Here is an 18,879-nt window from a genome sequence, read left to right on the forward strand (position 1 = left end):
GATTTGTATGCTTTTCTTTAAAAGTGACGGCACTCAAGGGACAGACGATGCATGGTTTGACTTTCTAACTTCTGCTTTAATGTGAAACGCTAATACATAATGAATTAATAAAAACCCCGTCAGCCTTCGCTTTAGTGGCAGGACGGAAGGCTCTGGGTACTCGCCTCTATAAAGGAAAACCTGCCTACAACATAAAATCTCGAGATTATGCTTCCTAGGAGGAACATGGCCCCACCAAGATGGAGGCAGGGTTTATTCTTCAGTCCCTCCCTGGACTTGGCCTGTGCAAAGCTGGCAGCCTTTCTTTGTTTCTCTACCTTTGTCTCCGCCTGTAGTCCTTTGTTCTGTCTCCCGCCTGTTTCCCTCTAGGCTCTCCGCCTCTTAGGGCCCCTGAATCCGCTTGGGTGACTTGACGTTTCTTTATCTGTCTCTACATCTCTTTGTCTCTGGTACCCAGTCTCTTGGTCCTGTCCCTGCGCATCGTCTCTCGCCGACAGCGCGCTGACTCGTGGCTCTCGGGCTAGAACTTGGCAGGCTCCAGCTCGACCTGCGTGCCCCCAGCCCAGCCCCCACTCCGAGCTGGGCTTTGTCTCCCCCGCCTCGGCGCCCCGCCCCGCCCGCCCGCCCGCCGGCTCTCCGTTTCCCTTTGTCTGGCTCGGTCTCTCCCCCTCCATCCCTGGGATCTTTCCTCGTTGTCCCGTGCTGGCAGTCGGGCCCCGCCACGCCAGTTGACCAGCGGAGGAGGCACGCCGCTAACGCCGCAGGGTACGGCTAGAACTGGTCCTCGCCGCCCCCGCTGCCGCCGCCGCCGCTGCCGCCGCCGCCGAGCCCGCGGCTCCTCCGGGTCCTAGAGCGGCTCGCCGAGGCCCGTGCTTCCGCTTCCCGTCCCGCCCCGCGGCGCTCGGGACGTGGGCCGAACCCCCTCCCGGCGTGGCGTGGAGTCCGTACCCGAGCTGCTGACTGCTAGGTCCCTGTTGTACCGAGGGGAACAGGGCGGCGAGTGCCCTCGGAGTCACCGGGGCCGCGTCCCCGTCGTGGGCCGACGGTGCTGCGCGCCACCCAGCCCTGGGGCGCCGAGCTTCGCGGCGCAGCGGACTTGGAGCGGCTGAGAGCCGTCGGTACAGGTGAGGGCGGCGGGCGGCGCCGCGCTGACAGGTAATGGATGCTTGGGGACCCGGGGAAGTCGGCGTGGGCGAAGGGGCGGGGGAGCAAAATCCTAAGGGAAGAAGCCAACGTTTCTGAGGACCTACTGTGTGCCAGGCCGTGAGGGCATCTTCCCTGACGCTCCCCCCCCCTTTCACTCAGCCCTACTGCAGGCCTCCAGGCTCAATTGTGCTAACTAATCTCTGGTGGTCTTTCCTCCTCAGCTCGCGTTCTGCTGTAAATCCAGCTCTAATACTGGCTCCCTTCTCAAAAAACCTTCCCTAGCTTTCTTTTTATTAATTAAAAGCTTTCGTGAACCTACTGTTAAGTACAGACCTTCTCAGACTAGTCTCAGTATCCTTTTCCAAGTAACCGCGTTCCTTTCCGTAGTTTTGTTTTTGCCGCAGAGTAATGCCGGTCCTTGACTTTCTTATCTCTTGCCTCTTGTGACAGCAGGGTTGCTGGAACCCACAGTTAGACTCATTGCTACTTTGTCTTTTCCCTCCTACACCCCATATCTGTATATCTGTAGGGAAGTACGAACGTGCAAGATCGTTGAAGTTACTGGGACAGAATGGATCCAATGGGGTGGAGGGTGGAGAATTCAGAGCCAGTCTGGGCAGTACTGTTAGACAGTCTCAGAAACTGGAGGAAAAAAAAAAAACTCACAGAAATTCAATCGAAAGACCACATACTAGGTTTTCTAAATTGAGATACTGTAATATAACACAGGCTTGGGTAGATAGGAGTTAGAAACTTGGCCATTTTCTAATAACTTTCATGTGGTGGTGGCACATGTCTCTAATCCTAGCACTCAGGAATCAGAGGCAGGAGCACCACTGTGAGTTCCAGGTCATCCTGGTCTACAGAATGAGCTCCAAGACAGCCTCTACATAGAGAAACCCTGTTTTGAAAACAAAGGAAAGAAAAAAAATTGCTTCAATTCTTTGTTTCCATGAGTGTAAAACAAAGAGACTAATAGGATTTTGAAGGTCCGTCCCTGTATTGTTTAGTGTAGTGATTATTGATTTATAACATAGTAAGCCAGGATAATGGTGCATACATATTATCCCAGGATTTGGTAGGCTAAGAAAACTTGGTCTTGAGACAAGTTGTTACTATGTAGCTGACTTTGAAGTCAGATCGCCTTGCCTCTGCCTCCTCAGTGTTGTGATTAGAAGCATGTGCCACCATGCCCATCAAAACTGAAAGTTCAAGGCCAGCCTGGACAAGTTATCAAAAGCCCAGGCTCAGCTAAGGGTTGCAGTGCAGCGGTACTTATAATTAGTGAGAGACAGATGATTAGTGCTCCCTACGCTCAGTAGAGAGGGAGAGAATTCAGGAGATCGTGCATTAAAGAAGTTTTACTGGGGAAGTTACCAGAGGTTGGCCCTAGGAGTTCCAATCTGGGAATGATAAAAGGAAAGATGCTGTTGAGCCAAAGGCTGAGATTTATAATTCTGTTTTCTTTCTCTAGTTCTAGGGACTGAGAATATGGAGGCTTCTTCGGTGGATGAGTTTGAACATACACCACAGGAGAGCAATGGGCCAGAATTCAAGGAAGAGGAACAGTTAGCCCCAGGTCACGAAGTAGGAAATGCTTCTCTCAAACCCGAAGGCATTCAGAGCTGGGATGACTTATGGGTCCGCAGAGAGGGACTTGGAAAGCGTCAGCCTCGAGACCCAGTTCCTCGGGTCCTGGGAGAACCCCGGTGGGGACAGGGCAGTAATGACCGAGCTGCAGTGTGTGGTGAGTGTGGCAAGAGCTTCAGGCAGATGTCCGATTTGGTAAAACACCAAAGGACTCACACAGGGGAGAAGCCCTACAAGTGTGGCGTCTGTGGCAAGGGCTTTGGGGACAGCTCAGCCCGAATCAAACATCAACGAACTCACACTGGCGAGAAACCCTACAGGGTCCGTCCTCCGGCCCCAGGCCCTCCCAAGATGCCTCGATCTCGGATTCCTGCTGGTGAACGCCCCACTATCTGTGGTGAGTGTGGCAAGAGCTTCCGGCAGAGCTCTGATCTGGTAAAACACCAGCGGACACACACAGGAGAGAAGCCCTACAAGTGTGGCATCTGTGGCAAGGGCTTTGGGGACAGTTCTGCCCGGATAAAGCACCAGCGGACACACAGAGGGGATCAGCTCCCCCGCCCAGTGGTCCCCCGACGGCAGCCATCCCCAGCGGCTCCGGCAGCCCCACACAGACCTAAGGCCCAGGACAAGCCATATATCTGCACTGACTGTGGCAAGAGGTTTGTGCTCAGCTGCAGCCTACTGAGCCACCAACGCAGTCACTTAGGCCCCAAACCCTTCGGTTGTGATGTATGTGGGAAGGAGTTTGCACGGGGCTCTGACCTGGTGAAGCATCTGCGGGTACACACAGGTGAGAAGCCCTACCTGTGCCCTGAGTGTGGCAAGGGCTTTGCTGATAGCTCCGCCCGGGTGAAGCACCTCCGCACCCACAGTGGCCAGAGGCCTCATGCCTGCCCAGAATGTAACCGTAGCTTTAGCCTCAGCTCCACTCTTCTTCGGCACCGCCTCACCCACGTGGAACCCCAGGACTTCAGTTTCTCAGCCTACCCAGTGGTCCCACTCATCCCCAGCCCACCTCCACCTCCTCTTGGCACCAGTCCCTCACTGACGCCCCGAAGCCCTTCACACTCCAGTGATGCGACTTTTGGCCTACCTGGCTTGGAACCAGAGCCTGGGGGCCCACAGGCTGGGGAGCCGCCCCCACCACTGGCAGGTGACAAGCCCCATAAGTGTCCTGAGTGTGGCAAAGGTTTCCGCCGAAGCTCTGATCTGGTGAAACACCACCGTGTGCACACAGGGGAGAAACCCTACCTCTGTCCTGAGTGTGGCAAAGGTTTTGCTGACAGTTCTGCCAGAGTCAAGCACCTCCGCACCCACCAGGGTGAACGCACTAGACCACTACCACCATCTACTCTCCTGCGGCCCCATAATCCACCTGGTTCTGTACCCATAGTCCCTCAGTCTCGGGTGCGGGGCCAGCCCTCTGGACCCAGCCAGCTTCATGTGTGTGGCTTCTGTGGGAAAGAGTTCCCCCGGAGCTCAGATTTAGTCAAACACAGGCGTACACATACTGGAGAGAAGCCATACAAATGTGCAGAGTGTGGCAAGGGCTTCGGTGACAGCTCTGCTCGTATAAAGCACCAGCGTGGGCATCTGGCCTTAAGGCCCTTTGGGGTAGGGGATGGTCGGCCAACGCCCCTCCCAGAGGAGTCATCAGCTGGAATGGAGTGATGGGAAGTCTAGGGACCATACTGGAGGGAAGGTATCTGCTGCTGAAGGCAGAGAAGAGCCTAGGAAGTGGTGGGGGGGATGAGGAGGATAAGAATAGCTAGAAACAGATTAGAGATTGTATATAACCTTCATGCTCAGGAAACTGCCTTGGTTAGGTGTTGAGACCTTGCCAGTATGAGCTGTATCACAGCTTCTAGAACACTGCCTAGCACAGGTTAGGCCCTCAATAGTTGTAAAATTGATAAGCTGGACTCGATTCTAAAATACTACTGCCTCCTGTTTAAGAACAGGCCCCTCAGCTGGACACAGTTGTGTCCAACCTTTAGTTCCAGCACTCAGGCAAAGGCAGGCAGATCTCTTGAATTCATGGCCAGACTGAATCTACATAGAGAGTTCTAGGTCAGCCAGAACTCCATGGTGAAACAAAAATCAAAAAAATCTTGATCCTTTCAACCTTAGTCTGGGAGAGCAGATTGTTGGAATTTTAGATGTCAAGACAAGGTGGGGGCATCTTGGCCACGCTGAGGGTGAAGTGTTCCAGTGGAGAATGCAGTTCTCACCTCGGCCTGTGGGTCACTGGACATGGTTTTATCCAAGAAGGGCACTTTGGGAAAGAGCTTATGTCTATATGCTTTTGAGGGTCCTTCCCACTCAGACTCTGGGACACTGGTGACATAGAAGAGCCAGCAGGAGCACTCAGAGCTTCCAGTCTGGATGCAAAGCCTAGGTCATCGTGGACATCTGCAAAGACCAGCCTGCTGAGCAGGGACAGAGCCAGTACAGGCCAGAGAAGCTTCAAATCTCCACAGCTAAGTGTCTGTCTGTCTCCTTATTAATAAATTGTCCCTTGTCTGAGGTTTGCTGTGTATGGGTATTTATATGTGTGTGTGCATGGGCAAATACAAAGGCCTACAAGGACTGAAATAGGCTCTGCCATAGGTAAAGCCCTCGGCCATGACATGCCTTAAGTCCATTAACTAAAAGAGATTGTCTTAGACAGCTAAGCTGCTTTCATTGGAGGAAAGTGTCAGGGCTCATGCCTGTAGTCCCAGAATTTAGGAGGATGAGGCAGGAGGATAACTCAGGACAGGATGGATAGTCTTCAGGTCTGTCAGCTGATGCCCTAGGCCAAGGTCTGGTTGCCCACAAGAACCTAGCTACAACATGAACCCTTGATAAGAATGTGAGGTGCCAAGGAGGGGGGACCAGTGACTGGGAAGTGGGAGGCTGGTGATCAGTGAGCCTGGCAAAATGTTGCCAACCTGCCTGGTACAGGTTCAAAAAGTCTGGATGCTAATTCATCAAGGGATGTTGGAAGACCCACCTCCCCAGACCTTTAAAAATTCTATTTCCCCAGCAGTAGAGCTTCCTCAGGAGGAGGAAACAGGTCCCTATCTTGTTCTGAGTGAAGAGCCAATGGGCAGGGAAAGGAGCGACCTAATTGGCCAATGGCAGGAATCATTAGCTTGCTTCATCTTATTTGGCAAGTTCCTGCCAGACCTGGTAACTCAAGCTAATTGTTCAGGAAGAGTCACAGGAGTTCTCCCAAGATGACTGGCTTCCTCGGAAAAAAGGCCCTTGTGAAGCTGGATGCATCCCTGAAACCCTGGAACTTTACAGTCTGTCCCAGGATCTTTAGAGACTATTTCAGTGCATAGGCATCCTGTTGGCCCTGAAAGGAGTCCTCTGAGGGACTTTCGGAAGGGGGAATGTTGTAAATTGCTGTTAGGCCATGCCACGTTACTGCTCCATACTCTGTAAAGGGCAGCTCCTGGGCTGGATGTTGGCTCAGTGCTGGAGAGGACCCATCTCTGTCCCCAGTACCTATATAGTGGCTTACACACCAGCCCTAGCTCCACTCAGGGGATCTGGTACCCTCTTCTGAATTCTGTTGCACCAGGCATGCACATGATGCATATAGATTCAAGCAAATACTTAACATTATGAAGTATTTAGGTTTCTTTGTTGTTTTTTGGGTTTTTTGTTTGTTTGTTTGTTTTTTTGAGACGGTTTCTCTGTGTAGCCCTGCCTGGCTGTCCTGGAGCTCACTCTGTAGACCAGGCTGGCCTCGAACTCAGAAATCTGCCTGCCTCTGCCTCCCAAGTGCTGGGATTAAAGGCGTGCGCCACCACCGCCCGGCCTGAAGTACATATTTTTTTAAAAAGATGGGAACCTCTGCTAATCCCAAAGATTAGAGGAGAAAGACCATCAACCCAAATCATTGTGGTCAAATTAAAGCAAGCAAAGCAAACATTTGTGTACATAGGCTGCCTCCCCTAAGGCAGAATGTGAGGAAGACAAGGTTTTATAGTTCAGAAGTAGGGGGTTTCCAAATGGAGGACTTGGCAGGCAAAATAGGTTTCAGAAGCAGGACATAAGCATAAGAAGTCACTGGCCAGTGGTGATGCATGCCTTTAATCCCAGCACTTGGGAGGCAGAGGCAGGTGGATTTCTGAGTTCGAGGCCAGCCTGATCTACAGAATGAGTTCCAGGACAGGTAGGGCTATACAGAGAAACCCTGTCTCAAAAAACCAAAAACAAAACAAAACAAAACAAAACAAAAAAAACAAGCTAAAAACAAAAGCCCAAGTCATTAAAGACCTCCTGAACCAAAGAGACAAGGTCATCAATCAAAGGTGTGATACAATCTTTCGAAACAAAGGTAGGGTTGCAAGATAGTTATAAGCAACTTTTTGAAACAAAGACATAGTTGCCATTCCCGGAACAGGCAGTACAGAAACATTTGTAGTTAAGGTTGCAGGTGAAGCATAGCTGAATCCTCAGAAAACAGGTTTAATCAAAAGCAGGAATGGATCTAGTTTGTCTACTGTGAGATGGCCTTTAAGCCTAAAATAGAGGCAAGTTAGTTCTTCAGTAGTCATAACTCCAGGTAGTCATAACAACCTTTTGAAACAAAGGTAGGGTTGCAAGATGGTGATAAACAATTTTTTGAAACAAAGGCATAGTGCCATTTCCTGGAACAGGCAGTATGAAGCATTTGTAGTTAAGACTACAGGTGGGGCATGGCCCAATCTTGAGAAACAGATTTAATTATAAACAGGAATGAGCCCAGTTTTGTCTTTACAATGGCTTTCAAGCCTAGGATGGAGGTAGCCGGTTCACCCATGCCTGTTAGCCTTAGCCCTTCCACTTCCATTGCTTTTTACAGAGTGAAGTGCTCACTCTTTCTTTCCTTCACTGAGAATTCAGCTGAGACAGTTAAAACTCAGACTTAGAGATTTGAAGAGGGCTAATCCAAAACAGCTGAGATAAACAGACTGTTGTGTCCAGCCTTGAGGATTTTTAAGTTTTAAGGAAGTTTCTGAGGTGAAAGGCATATTATATTCATATAATTCACATATTCATGGGTGTAAGATGCCTCCCTTCCCTCATGAGGGAAGGTCCAAGAGTCCCTCCAGAGGTGAGCCACCACAACCAACTTCAAATTTCTGTTCCCAGTCCTATCAGGAGCTGATGCGCACAAACCACATGGACACTGATCTCAGTCAGACAGGGTTGGTTTACTGAATGCATACCCTAAAACTGACTTTTCTCTGTCCACTTACAAAGACTAAAACTGCAAAACCCACAATGAAATCATATGCAGGTGCAGAAAGTGCTGCCCAGTGGTCAGCTCTGACACAAGCTATTTGAGACGTAACAGTTTATATTGACCTTTAATTTGATGGGTCCTACATAAAGCTTTGTGGAATTTCTTAAGATTAACAACCTTACACAGAACCTAACAGGATATGTGATCACCATAACCTTGCTGTGAGTCAAGTTATTTTTCTGTGTCAATGACTAGCAGATGTATTATAGCAAAAATATGAAATAGCTGGCAGGCATGGAACAAAATGGCTACAGCTATGCTGGGGAGAGGGCAAGCCTCAACAGATCAGATCTTTTTTGGTTATTTCTTTCCACATTACTCTTGAAAAGGCCACAAATAGGGAGGAGGAGGAATCAAAAACACAGTAATGACAGAATCTTTGAGAAGGCAGACCTTTCTTGGTGCACATGGATGGGCAAAATGCTGTAGGGCTATAGTCTCTTATACAACCAAAAAATAACTGCCGCTCTAAGAATATTTAACTAGAGTTGGAAAGAGGGCTCGGTGGCTAAGAGCATTTGCTGCTCTTGCAGAAGACTTGGTTTGGTTCCCAGCACCCATATGGTAGCTCACAACCATCTATTACTCCAGCTCCAGGAGATCTCCTGACCTCTCGGGGCTCCTGCAGGAATGTGGCCCACATACATGTGCACAAACATGCATTAAAAAAAGAAACAGAGGGGCTGGAGAGATGGCTCAGCAGTTAAGAATACTGACTGCTCATCAGAAGGTCCTGAGTTCATATCCCAGCAACCACATGGTGGCACATAAATAAATCTTTAAAAAAAAAAAAAAAGAAAAGAAAAGAAAAAGAAAGAAAGAAACAGAGCTGGGCAGTGGTGGCTCATGCCTTTAATCCCAGCACTTGGTAGGCAAAGGCAGATGGATTTCTGAGTTCAAGGCCAGCCTGGTCTACAGAGTGAGTTTCAGGATAGCCAGGGCTACACAGAGAAACCCTGTCTCGAAAAAACGAAAAAATAAAAAAGAAACAAACTTTAAGAAGCTGGAGGGCTGGCTGCTCTTTCAGAGGCACAGGGTTTGGCTCCCAGAACCAGTGTGTATCCCTCACAACTGCCTAAGTTCACCTCAGGAGATCCAACTCCTTCTTTTGGCCTATTTGGGCATCTGCAAGCATGTGTACACACACAGCCATATATCTTTTAAAACAATAACCTCTAAAAAAGGCATTTAACTGCAAAGGAGCTTTTGACCATCAGAAGATAGCTCCCAAGCGGCTTCTGCTACCTCATTCTCTGCTTCCCTACGCAGTCTGTTTGGCCCTCCAACTCTTTCCTTTTGAAATGGAGGCTTCTATCTTGCTGCCCAGGATCCTCCAGAGTAGCTTAGACTCAAGAGGTGAGCTATCACATCTAACTTCAAATTTCTGTTCCCAGTTCTACCTGGAGCTGATACCCATGGGAGTTACTAGACAATATTGGTAGTATCAGAAGTCTTTGGGACACAAATTGTCCTCTCTGCTTTTATCTTCCCAGCCTCCTCTTTTTTTTTTAATTTATTTTTTTAAAGATTTTATTTTATGTATATGAGTACACTTTAACTGTCTCAGATACACCAAAAGAGAACATCGGATCCCATTACAGATGGTTGTGAGTCACCATGTGGTTTGCTTAGAATTGAACTCAGGACCTGTGGAAGAGCAGTCAGTGCTATTAACTGTTGAGCCATCTCTCTTGCTACTTTATTATTATTTTACTAAAAAAAAATATATATAGAGTCTCACTATGCAGGCCTGCCTGGCCTTCAACTTACAGAAATCCACCTGCTTCTGCCTCCCCAGTGCTGAGTGGCACCATGCCCAGTTAAAAATATCTAGATAGGCGAGATACTGAAAGACCCCCGTAGGGAGACCCCCACTCAAGTCTCGGGAGGACACGCACCCAAGGAATCACGAGAGACCATCTTGATGTAAACACATGAAGCAGTTTAATTTTCGGAGCTCCCCAATCTCACACAGGAAACAAGGGAATCGACCATGAGGCTCAGGGGTTAGGGGTTTATATAGGAAAAAGGTCTGGGGGAACAAAGGAATCAGTGTGGCTATACATGATTGGCTAGTTCAAATATCAACTATATTACGTGCAGAACAGAGTGGAAAATTCCTAAGGTTAGTGTTAATCTGAGTCAACAGAGCATCTGACCTTAAACCATATCTAAGAGGACCAGATGGCCCACTACTCAGTGTCTGCCCAGACGTGTCCTTGCATGCTTTCTCTTCTATATCTTTTTGGCCTGTTAGTTAACAGCTTGCTTTTGCCCAGGCTTATTTGGACATATTCGACCTTGGTCCACTGTGTTTTCTTCAAACCTGCAATTTTCTCATTAGCCAGCACAAGTTTTAAATTTAACTCTTTCAATACTATTGTAGTATTGTAGAGTGGATTCGACCTTGGGCTATTTCCACCTACACTACCAGTTGACAGAAATGTTTCCTTACTGTATAACTTAGGCAAATCAGTCCTCTCTGAACTATCTTTAAGTGCATGTGTAAAGTGAGGTCGTGAGCCTTTGTGCTGAGCAAATGTGACCAAGTGTGTAAAACAATAAAAACTTACAAGAACAGGTACCCAAGCCAGGCAGGGCAACTTCTACCTATCCTCTCCGGAATGGGGTGAGGGTGGGGATGCAGAACTAGAACTAGGCTCGCCACTGGTTCTAAACCAACTAGGTTTATACATAGTGAGCCTCTGACTCAGGTCAGAAAGAACACACGGTAAACGAAAGCGACAGATTGGGCGGTGGTGGATCTGGGTCGCATGCGGGCAAACAGCAAGCTGTCTGGCAGGCCAGTGGACAGGAAGGCGACGCGAGAAAGAACGAAGAAGGAAAAAGCAAGGGAAAGAAGAGAAGAGGCAACAGGGCCTGCTCTCCAGGCGGGGCGCCAAGGAGAGGCCCAGACCGCGGGAGCGCACGTGGCCTACGCGGGCACAGCAATCTCGGTGGGACGTCGAGACCCAGCAGCTGCAGAGCCCGGCTGAGGGTGGTTGGAACTCAGCTGCGGGGCCTTGAAGGCCGGGCTAGGCACGTTCTGTTCGTTAGGAGTTTCCGGGCGGCGGACACCTCTGAGCCCGGCTCCCCCTCCCGGGGCGGTTAGGGACAGAAGCTCAGGCCTCCAGCCTCTCCCCTAAGGGCGGAGCCAGACGTGGGATCCAATGAATGGCCGCCCCGGGGCCCCGCCCCGCCCCCGCCTCCGGAGCCGCGGCCTTCGCAGAGCACCCAACCGCCCCTCGCCCAGGCCCGGGGCCGCACGAGCACCGAACCTCGGGCTGGTGAGTGCGCACTCCACCCCAGGGCCTCCGCTCCAGCGGGCCTGCGGCCCGTCCCTTAGCGCTCGGGTCGCCGACCTAGGCTTCGGGGAGTGACTCAGCGCGAGGAGGGTGGCAACTCGCGGGAGCTGGAGATTCGAACTGTTCAGGGCCCTGAATGTCGGGATGAGTGGGGTGAACGGGTGTCTTCCGAGCTGGGCCCTGGGCAGTGCCGGAGCGTGGGGCCGGGTTAGGGTGGATGGGAGAGGACTAGACTCGGAGCCTGGGCAGGGCGGGGGAAGCCACGGCTGCACCGCCTTGTCTGGGCCGGGGCCACAGTGGGGGTGGGGGTTGGGGTGGGGGGCGGGTCCTGAGCCTCTGATCCAGCGCCCCGCCTCAGGACACCAAGATGCCTGGCGAACAGCAGGCAGAGGAGGAGGAGGAGGAAGAGATGCAGGAGGAGATGGTGCTGCTGGTGAAGGGTGAGGAGGAGGAGGGTGAGGAGAAGTATGAGGTGGTGAAACTCAAGATCCCTGTGGACAACAAGGAGGTACGTGTTACACCCCGATCCCACCCCCACCCTCGAACCTGTGCCAGGTTCAACGTCCCTCAGACAGAAATCAGAAATCCTGCCTTTTCCTAGATCTCAGATCTAGAAACTCAGAATTGGCCCATCCTTGTGCCCACTGCCCACCTCGACCTGATTGGATAGACGTTTGGCCCACTGTGAGAGCTGAGGGCTGCTTGAGGCACCCTGCTGAGTAGTTTCAGTCTCCACGAAGCTTGATGTCTATAAACTCACAGTCCTGTACCCGAGTCCAGATATAGGAGTACCAAAGGCCAGAGGTGAGGGAAGAAGAGGGCAGGCAGCAGTATCAACAGCTACCTCTTGCATAGTTTACGGTGCGCCAGATGCTATTCTAAGCACCTCCAATCTTACCAGGTTTGTTGGTAGTATTGACTCCATTTTATAGGTGAGGAACTGAGTCTAAGATAGTTGGTAACTGACCTAAGTGACTGCCCCAGACAGAAAGAGTGGCTCTGTCAGTGGGGAGCTAATGGGACAGTAGTTCCCTCATTCTGCTGCACACTCAGAGCAGGTTGGTTGGCGGATCCTGCTGGGAATCTGGGTTTTCTCTTCTGAAGGTTTTCAGGACATCAGAATGAGTTAGAGCCTGCCATTTGAGACCTAAACTATCACCAGTTATTTTACTTCCCGGAGCTGCCAGGGACCCTACCCTGGGCGGTCCTTGTCGCAGTAGACTTGAATTTAGCCTTGGGTCTTAGGGCCCACATCCCAGAGGATAAATTCTAGTTCCTTCCTTCCCTGTAGTGGACACATGAGTTGTTGGGAAGTGGAGGCCTCTTCCACTGTTAACTATGACGTCTTATTCTTTCCAGCTTTCTTGACTTATCATCTTCACCCAGCCTGACTTTCAGACCCTGTGTACCCTTTGATTTGAAAATTAAGGACCTAGAGCTCTAGAGATTAAGATGAACTTCCATTCCCATCCCTTCCCTACCAGCTGACAAGTGTCTCAGCTTTGTTAATTTTTCTTGCAGTACTAAGGATTGAACCAAGGCTTTTAACATCTCTGTACTATAGCCAAGCCCTTTTCTATTAAGATAGGGTCTCAGTCAAGTTGCCCAGGAGAGCCTAGAACTTATTCTATGTCCAGGCAGGCAATCCTTTGACCTTGGCCTTCCTAATAGACTGGGGTTTCAGGCCTGAGCAAAGCTACTTGGCTTCCTACCTTGTCTGTGCCTCACTTTCCTCATTTGTAAAGGGAGAGCGTAGCAGCACTTACCTCTTGGAGATGTAAGGATTGAGTTAAATACATGAGTTAGAGCTGTGTCTTGCACATAAGCAGTGTGTAAATAGTTCCATTTTTTTTTCTCTGCACATGTGGGTGAGTGGTATATGTGAATGTGTATACCTGTGCATGTGCTGAAGTTGGTCAGGAACAGCAGGTGCCTGCTCCCTTACTGTCCACCTTATTCCCTTGACAGGACCTAGAGCTACACTGGTGGCTTACAAGTCCAACTGATCTTCCCATGTCCTCCTATCATAGCACTGAGGGGTACAAGGCACACCTACCTGGTTTTTATCTTTCTTTGTTTTTTCATGACAGAGTTTTGCCAGGCAGTGGTGGCACACACCTTTAATCCCAGTACTTGGGAGGCAGAGGCAGGCCGATTTCCGAGTTCCAGACTAGCCTGATCTACAGAGTGAGTTCCAGGACAGCCAGGGCTATGCAGAGAAACCCTGTCTCAAAAAAATAGACAGGGTTTCTCTGCATAGCCCTGGGTAGCCTATAACTTGCTTTATAGGCCAAGATGGCCAGAAATCCACCTGCCTCTGCCTCATGGGTGGGATTAAAGGTGTGTGCTACTGTAGCTGGCTCCAACAATTATGTTTATTTGTTGTGTTTGTGAGTGTGTGCACGTGTGTGTGTAGGCACTCAGGTGGAGGGTAGAAGACAACTTCTGAGAGTCGCTTCTCTCCCTCCACTGTGGGTTCCAGGGACAGAACTTAGTTCTTCAGGGCTACAATGACAAGCCCTGCTACCTGCAGACCCAACTTGCTGGCCTCTCGGCTCATTTTTATCAAAGGCCTTCTTAGGCTGATCTCAGGTATTGGATAGAGTGAAGGCAAACTACCTAGGCAGTGGGAAAGAGTTCAGGAGAGGTTCTGAATAGTGTGGATCTTGAAGGCTTGTATGGGGAGGAGAGGTGGCAAGTAGAAGTGAGGAAGGGCAAGAGCAAAGGCTTGCTCACAGAAGGTCACGCTAGAAGATTTCATTGGGGCCAGACTATGAAAGGCTGTTAAGTGGGACAACGTAGCAATTTGGGCATACTGTGTTCCATCTTGTGATATAGGAAGTCTTAGGCCAACTGATAAAAATGATTAGATTTTCTATTTAAAAGAACCCCTGGCAGGACGGCTGGGGTTGTGTCAGTCCATAGAGTTCTTGCCTAGCATACAGATAGTCCTGATCCCCAGCACAACATAGTCAGGCATGGTGGCATACACTGTGGTCTCAGTACGAGGGAGGTAGAGGAAAGAAGATCAGAAGTTCAGAGTTGGGACCAGAGAGATGGCTCTGGAGTTAAGAGTACTTGCTGCTCTTTCCAGGACCCAGGTTCAATTCCTAGTGCCCACACGATGGCTCACAATACCTGTATCTCCAGTTCGGAGATCCAGTGTCCTCTTCTGGCCTCCAGGTACACCAAGCATGTAGGCAAAACATTCATACACATCATGAATTGTTTTTTTTCAAGTTATCCTCAGTAATGTAGTGGATTTGAGGCCAACTTAGGTAGGCTACATGAAACCCTATCTCAAAAATAATAACAAAAACCCCTAACCAATTGGGAAAAACAACAACATTGGCTGCTAAAGTTAGTGGCTTGCTTTGAAGTAGCAGCAGTGAGAGGAAAGGGTGTTTGGATACCCCCACTGAAACAGCTGAAACCAAGGGATTAAGAGAAGGTTTATCAAGAAAGTCATCAAAGCTCCATTGGGCCAGACTGGATAGTATCAGGTAGCAAGCAAATCCTAGCTCTGTCATTTACCAACTTTGCCTCAGCTTCTTCAGTAATAAGATCACTGAATGTGCTGGGCATGGTGGTGCACACCTTTAAGGCCAGCATTCAGGAGCAGAGACAGGACGATCTCTGTGAGTTCAAGGCCAGCCTGGTCTACATAGAGAGTCTCTGCCTCAAACAGACAGATCAAAACTTCAATCTGGGATCTGAGTAAATGCATTAGGAGGGTGAACCAGCTGGAGTTTATAGACAGGCACAGTAGGCCCTCTGTGAACAAAATAGCACAAGGATTTGCTGTGTGGCCTCCCTTAGCCTCTTTTGTGTATGTGCACATTAATTATCTCACAAGTGCCTCCAGCCATCATTGTTGTGCATGCTGTAATCCATCCCAGTTCTAGGGAGGCCAAGGCAGGAGGATTGCAAATTCCAGGCCAGCATGGTTTACATAGCAAGTGCCTCTCTGGGCTGTGGCATCCAGTACCAGTAGACTGATTGTTACCTGCCAACAGCAGCTGTTCTTTGTTAAGAATAGGTGTCAAGGGGGCTGTGGATATAGCTCAGGGGTAAAGCTGGCCTTACTGTGTGGTTCAGTCCCCAGGACTGGAGAAAAATAGGCTTCAGTGATGCTACACTCAGAGTTTGGAGTAGTCTCTGTCTGCTTGTCAAACTCTGATCTGTCTGAATTTTCAATTTAATTTATTTGTGTGACTTTTGAGTATCGGATACAATGGTATCCGATACATGGTATATGAGGTTACCATGGCACCAGTGGCAACCAGAATATAACTTTACAAAAGGTGGTTCTTTTCTTCTACCAGGGTTGGTCTTAGCGATTAGACTCAAGTCATCAAGCTTAGCAACAAGTGCCCTTGCCAGCCTGGCACTCACCTCATGCCCAGCTTCAGACACACCTGAATGCAACTGTGTCTGCGGTGTTTGGACTTAATGTTACACATGCATGCAGATCATTGGGAACTTGATAAAGTGAAAGGTTTTTTTGCAGTACTGGAGAGTAAACTTAGGGTCTTGTGCATATTGGGTACCACCGAGCTATATCACCAGCATAAGATGAAGATTAAAAAAAATCTTAGGACTTATTTTCATTGCCAGGCAGTGGTGGTGCACTCCTTTGATTTCAGAGCTTGGGAGGCAGAGGCAGGCAGATCTTTGAGTTCAAGGCCATTCATTGTCTACTTGAACACAGTAACTTCCAGTCAGGGCTACACAGATAAACCCTGTCTTGAAAACAACAAACAACAAAACCAAAATGAAAAAGAGATTTATTTCTATGTGGACAAGTGTTTTGCCTGCATATATGTGTACCACATATGTGCACCACATATGTGCAGTTCCCACAGAGGCTAGAAGAGGGCCTTGGAACTCCTGTAATTGAAGTTTTAGATACTTGTGAACTACCATGTGGGTTCTAGAAACTCAATCTAGGTCCCGTGCTACAGTGGCCAGCACTCTTAACCACAGAGCTTCAGCCCCTACAAGGAAGATTATGACACAGTAAATCTTTAATGAGGCTTGAGATTCATGCTGTCCTTGAACCCTGTATAGCTGAAGAACTAGAATTCCTGATTCTCCTCCCTCTACCTCATAAGTGCTGAAATTACAGGCTTGGAGCTGGCTGGAACTCATTATATAGTGAAGTCTGACCTTGAAGTTCTGCCTTCTACATCTACCTCCTAAGTCCTGGGATTACAGTCACATGCCACCATAGCTAGTGTATGCAGGATTGGAGATTAGACCTAGGGAATCCTGCATGGTAAGTGACTACTCTACCAACTAACTGCACCACATCCCCAGCCTGAGACTGAATTTTTCCCAGGTGCACAGTGATTCTAATGTGACTACTCCTGTAGGGAGGAGCTCACTCTTGGGGTGGGGGTGGGGTGTTGTGTTTTATACTCTGTAGGAAAAGATGAAGATTTGGTGAAGGGTTTGGGGAGGAGACAAGCTGTCCATGTGAATTCACACCCATGGCTAGGGGTTGCATCACGACTAAGAATGACAGACTTTAGTTCAGTCCTTGGTTCTGCCATTTGTTAGCTATGGCCTTGGGTAATCAGTTGTCTATGTCTTATTTCTTCATTCACATCACGGGGCTGGAGTCCTGAACACAAAGGGGTTGTGAACTTTTCATTTGCTTATTTTGAGACAGGGTCTTACTGTATAGCCCAGGCTGGCCTCAAGCTCATAATCCTCTTGCCTCAGCTATCTAAATGCTAGGATGCTGGACTACCCCAGCCTTACCCATTTCTGGGGGAGCTAGACTCAGACAATTCTTCTCCAGGTGTTCAAGGCCCCCCCTCCTGGGCTGGAGACGATGAGGATGACTAATGGAAAGATTTCTTTCTCACAGGTCAGAGAAGCCAGTGTGAGGCAGTCCCCAGGCTGGGCAGTGACAACTTAGAGAGGGTGCTGGTCAAGAGTCTAAAAGAAAAGTTAACTTCACTGTGGTGTGGTGTTGAACAGGCTCGGCGGCGTCACAACCAGGGCAAGGGGGAAAGTGTGGCTTTGGAGTACTTCAGATTGGACTTCCCCACAGCTTTCTTGGAGAAAGATAGAGACTTAGAGAGGAGATTCTGTCCCATCCTGATGTGAGTTCAGGGGAGAGTGGCACCTTCTCATGCTTTGTCGACTCAGTCTCTCTAAGCCTTGGTGTTCTCTGCTGTCTGGAGATAACCCTGTGATCCCTGTACTCAGCAGGTGCAGGTAGGAGGATTTCACGTTCCAAGCTAGCTTGGACTATATAGCAAGGCCAGAAACTCTCTGAAAACAAAACAAAACAAAAAAGGAAAAACAAAATAAACCTGTGTAGTGGAACACATTTGTAATCCAGCAGTGAGGAGGCAGAGGTTGGATTGTCTGTAAGTATGAGGCTAACCTGAGCTACACATTAAGATACTGTCCCATCTGACTTAGGGGTGTCAGAAAGATTTACTGTGATAGCATACATGAAGTCTGACATGAGGCTCCTCATTACAGAAGCCCCTCTCACAGAGGACATTTCAAGACAAACCCTGCCATGAATGCCTGGAACCTTGAATGGGTTCAATCATGTGTATATATATATATGTATATATACATATATGTATATGTATATATACATATATGTATATATACATACATACACACACATTAACACTCACACATACACACACTCACACACACATACACACATGCTCACACATACACTCACACATACACACATGCTCACACACATACACACACATACACTCGCACACACACATACACACTCACACACACACATACACACACATTTTAATTAGGTTGTTGTTGCTATATTCTCCAAGCTGGTTGAGACCTTGTGACCCTCCTGAGTGCTGGTATTATAGGTGTGCTGTCATAGCTAGCCTGTGTTTTTTCTTTAGGTATATACCTATAATATAATTTAATTTCTAAATTAGGCACAGTAAGAGTTTAACAATAATAAAATAGAACCATAACAATATGCTATAATAAAAGTTGATTTAAACTTATAAATTGTTTATTTCTGGAATTTTCCACTTAATATTTTCAGACCATGACAGCTGGCAGCTGAAACGGGAAAATCAAACCACAGTTAAGGGAAGACTATTGTTATTATTAAAACCAGAGTTTTCTTGGCTGACTGTTAATTTCCCAAACTGCCATATCTTCTAGTTCAAAGCCACTTTCTTTTTTGATTTATTTTTTGTTTTGCTTTGAGATAGGGTCCCACTGTGCAACCCTGGCTGGCCTGGAACTCTATGTAGACAAGGTTGTTCTTAAATCCATAAGAGATGTGCCTGCCTTGCCTGCTGAGTACAGAGATTAAAGTGATGCACCTCTACCTGGCCCCAGAGCCAGTTTCCTATGACAAAGACTGATGGCTTTCAAGGTGCTCTATTACAGCTCCTGAAAGGGAAGGTCCTGCTCTTTGTTACTTACAGCTTTTTTTTTAAAGATTTATTTATTATTATATGTCAAGTACACTGTAGCTGTCTTCAGACATACCAGAAGAGGGCATCAGATCTCATTACGGGTGGTTGTGAG

The 18,879-nt window shown here is 48.5% G+C and overlaps 2 protein-coding genes across 4 annotated transcripts in view; both read left to right on the top strand.

Annotated features, from left to right (window-relative positions):
- The first annotated feature begins 464 nt into the window (after positions 1-464).
- Positions 465-5,267, top strand: Znf48 (zinc finger protein 48). Of its 2 annotated transcripts, none has more exons than XM_031388382.1 (2): positions 465-1,155; positions 2,621-5,267. In XM_031388382.1, the coding sequence occupies exon 2, from the start codon at positions 2,638-2,640 to the stop codon at positions 4,408-4,410; it is 1,773 nt and encodes a 590-aa protein (XP_031244242.1). In that variant the 5' UTR covers positions 465-1,155; positions 2,621-2,637; the 3' UTR covers positions 4,411-5,267. The 2 variants fall into 2 exon arrangements, with proteins under 2 accessions (XP_031244242.1, XP_031244243.1); XM_031388383.1 differs by having other exon boundaries at positions 465-1,124.
- A 5,468-nt stretch (positions 5,268-10,735) lies between these two features.
- The window catches only part of Znf771 (zinc finger protein 771), an 11,373-nt gene continuing 3,229 nt past the window's right edge, over positions 10,736-18,879 (top strand). Inside the window, exons 1-2 of one of the 2 annotated variants that reach the window (XM_031388384.1) lie at positions 10,736-11,310; positions 11,674-11,836. In XM_031388384.1, the coding sequence (XP_031244244.1) occupies positions 11,198-11,310; positions 11,674-11,836 (276 nt within the window). In that variant the 5' untranslated portion in view covers positions 10,736-11,197. The remainder of the gene's footprint in view (positions 11,311-11,673; positions 11,837-18,879) is intronic. The other variant, XM_031388385.1, reaches the window with a different exon arrangement.

Source organism: Mastomys coucha, unplaced genomic scaffold (assembly GCF_008632895.1).
Source record: "Mastomys coucha isolate ucsf_1 unplaced genomic scaffold, UCSF_Mcou_1 pScaffold21, whole genome shotgun sequence".
Classification (NCBI taxonomy): Eukaryota; Metazoa; Chordata; class Mammalia; order Rodentia; family Muridae; genus Mastomys; species Mastomys coucha.

Bases quoted from the DNA above. Each gene is read 5' to 3' on its own strand.
- Znf48 (XM_031388382.1), top strand. From the start codon at position 2,638: ATGGAGGCTTCTTCGGTGGATGAGTTTGAACATACACCACAGGAGAGC.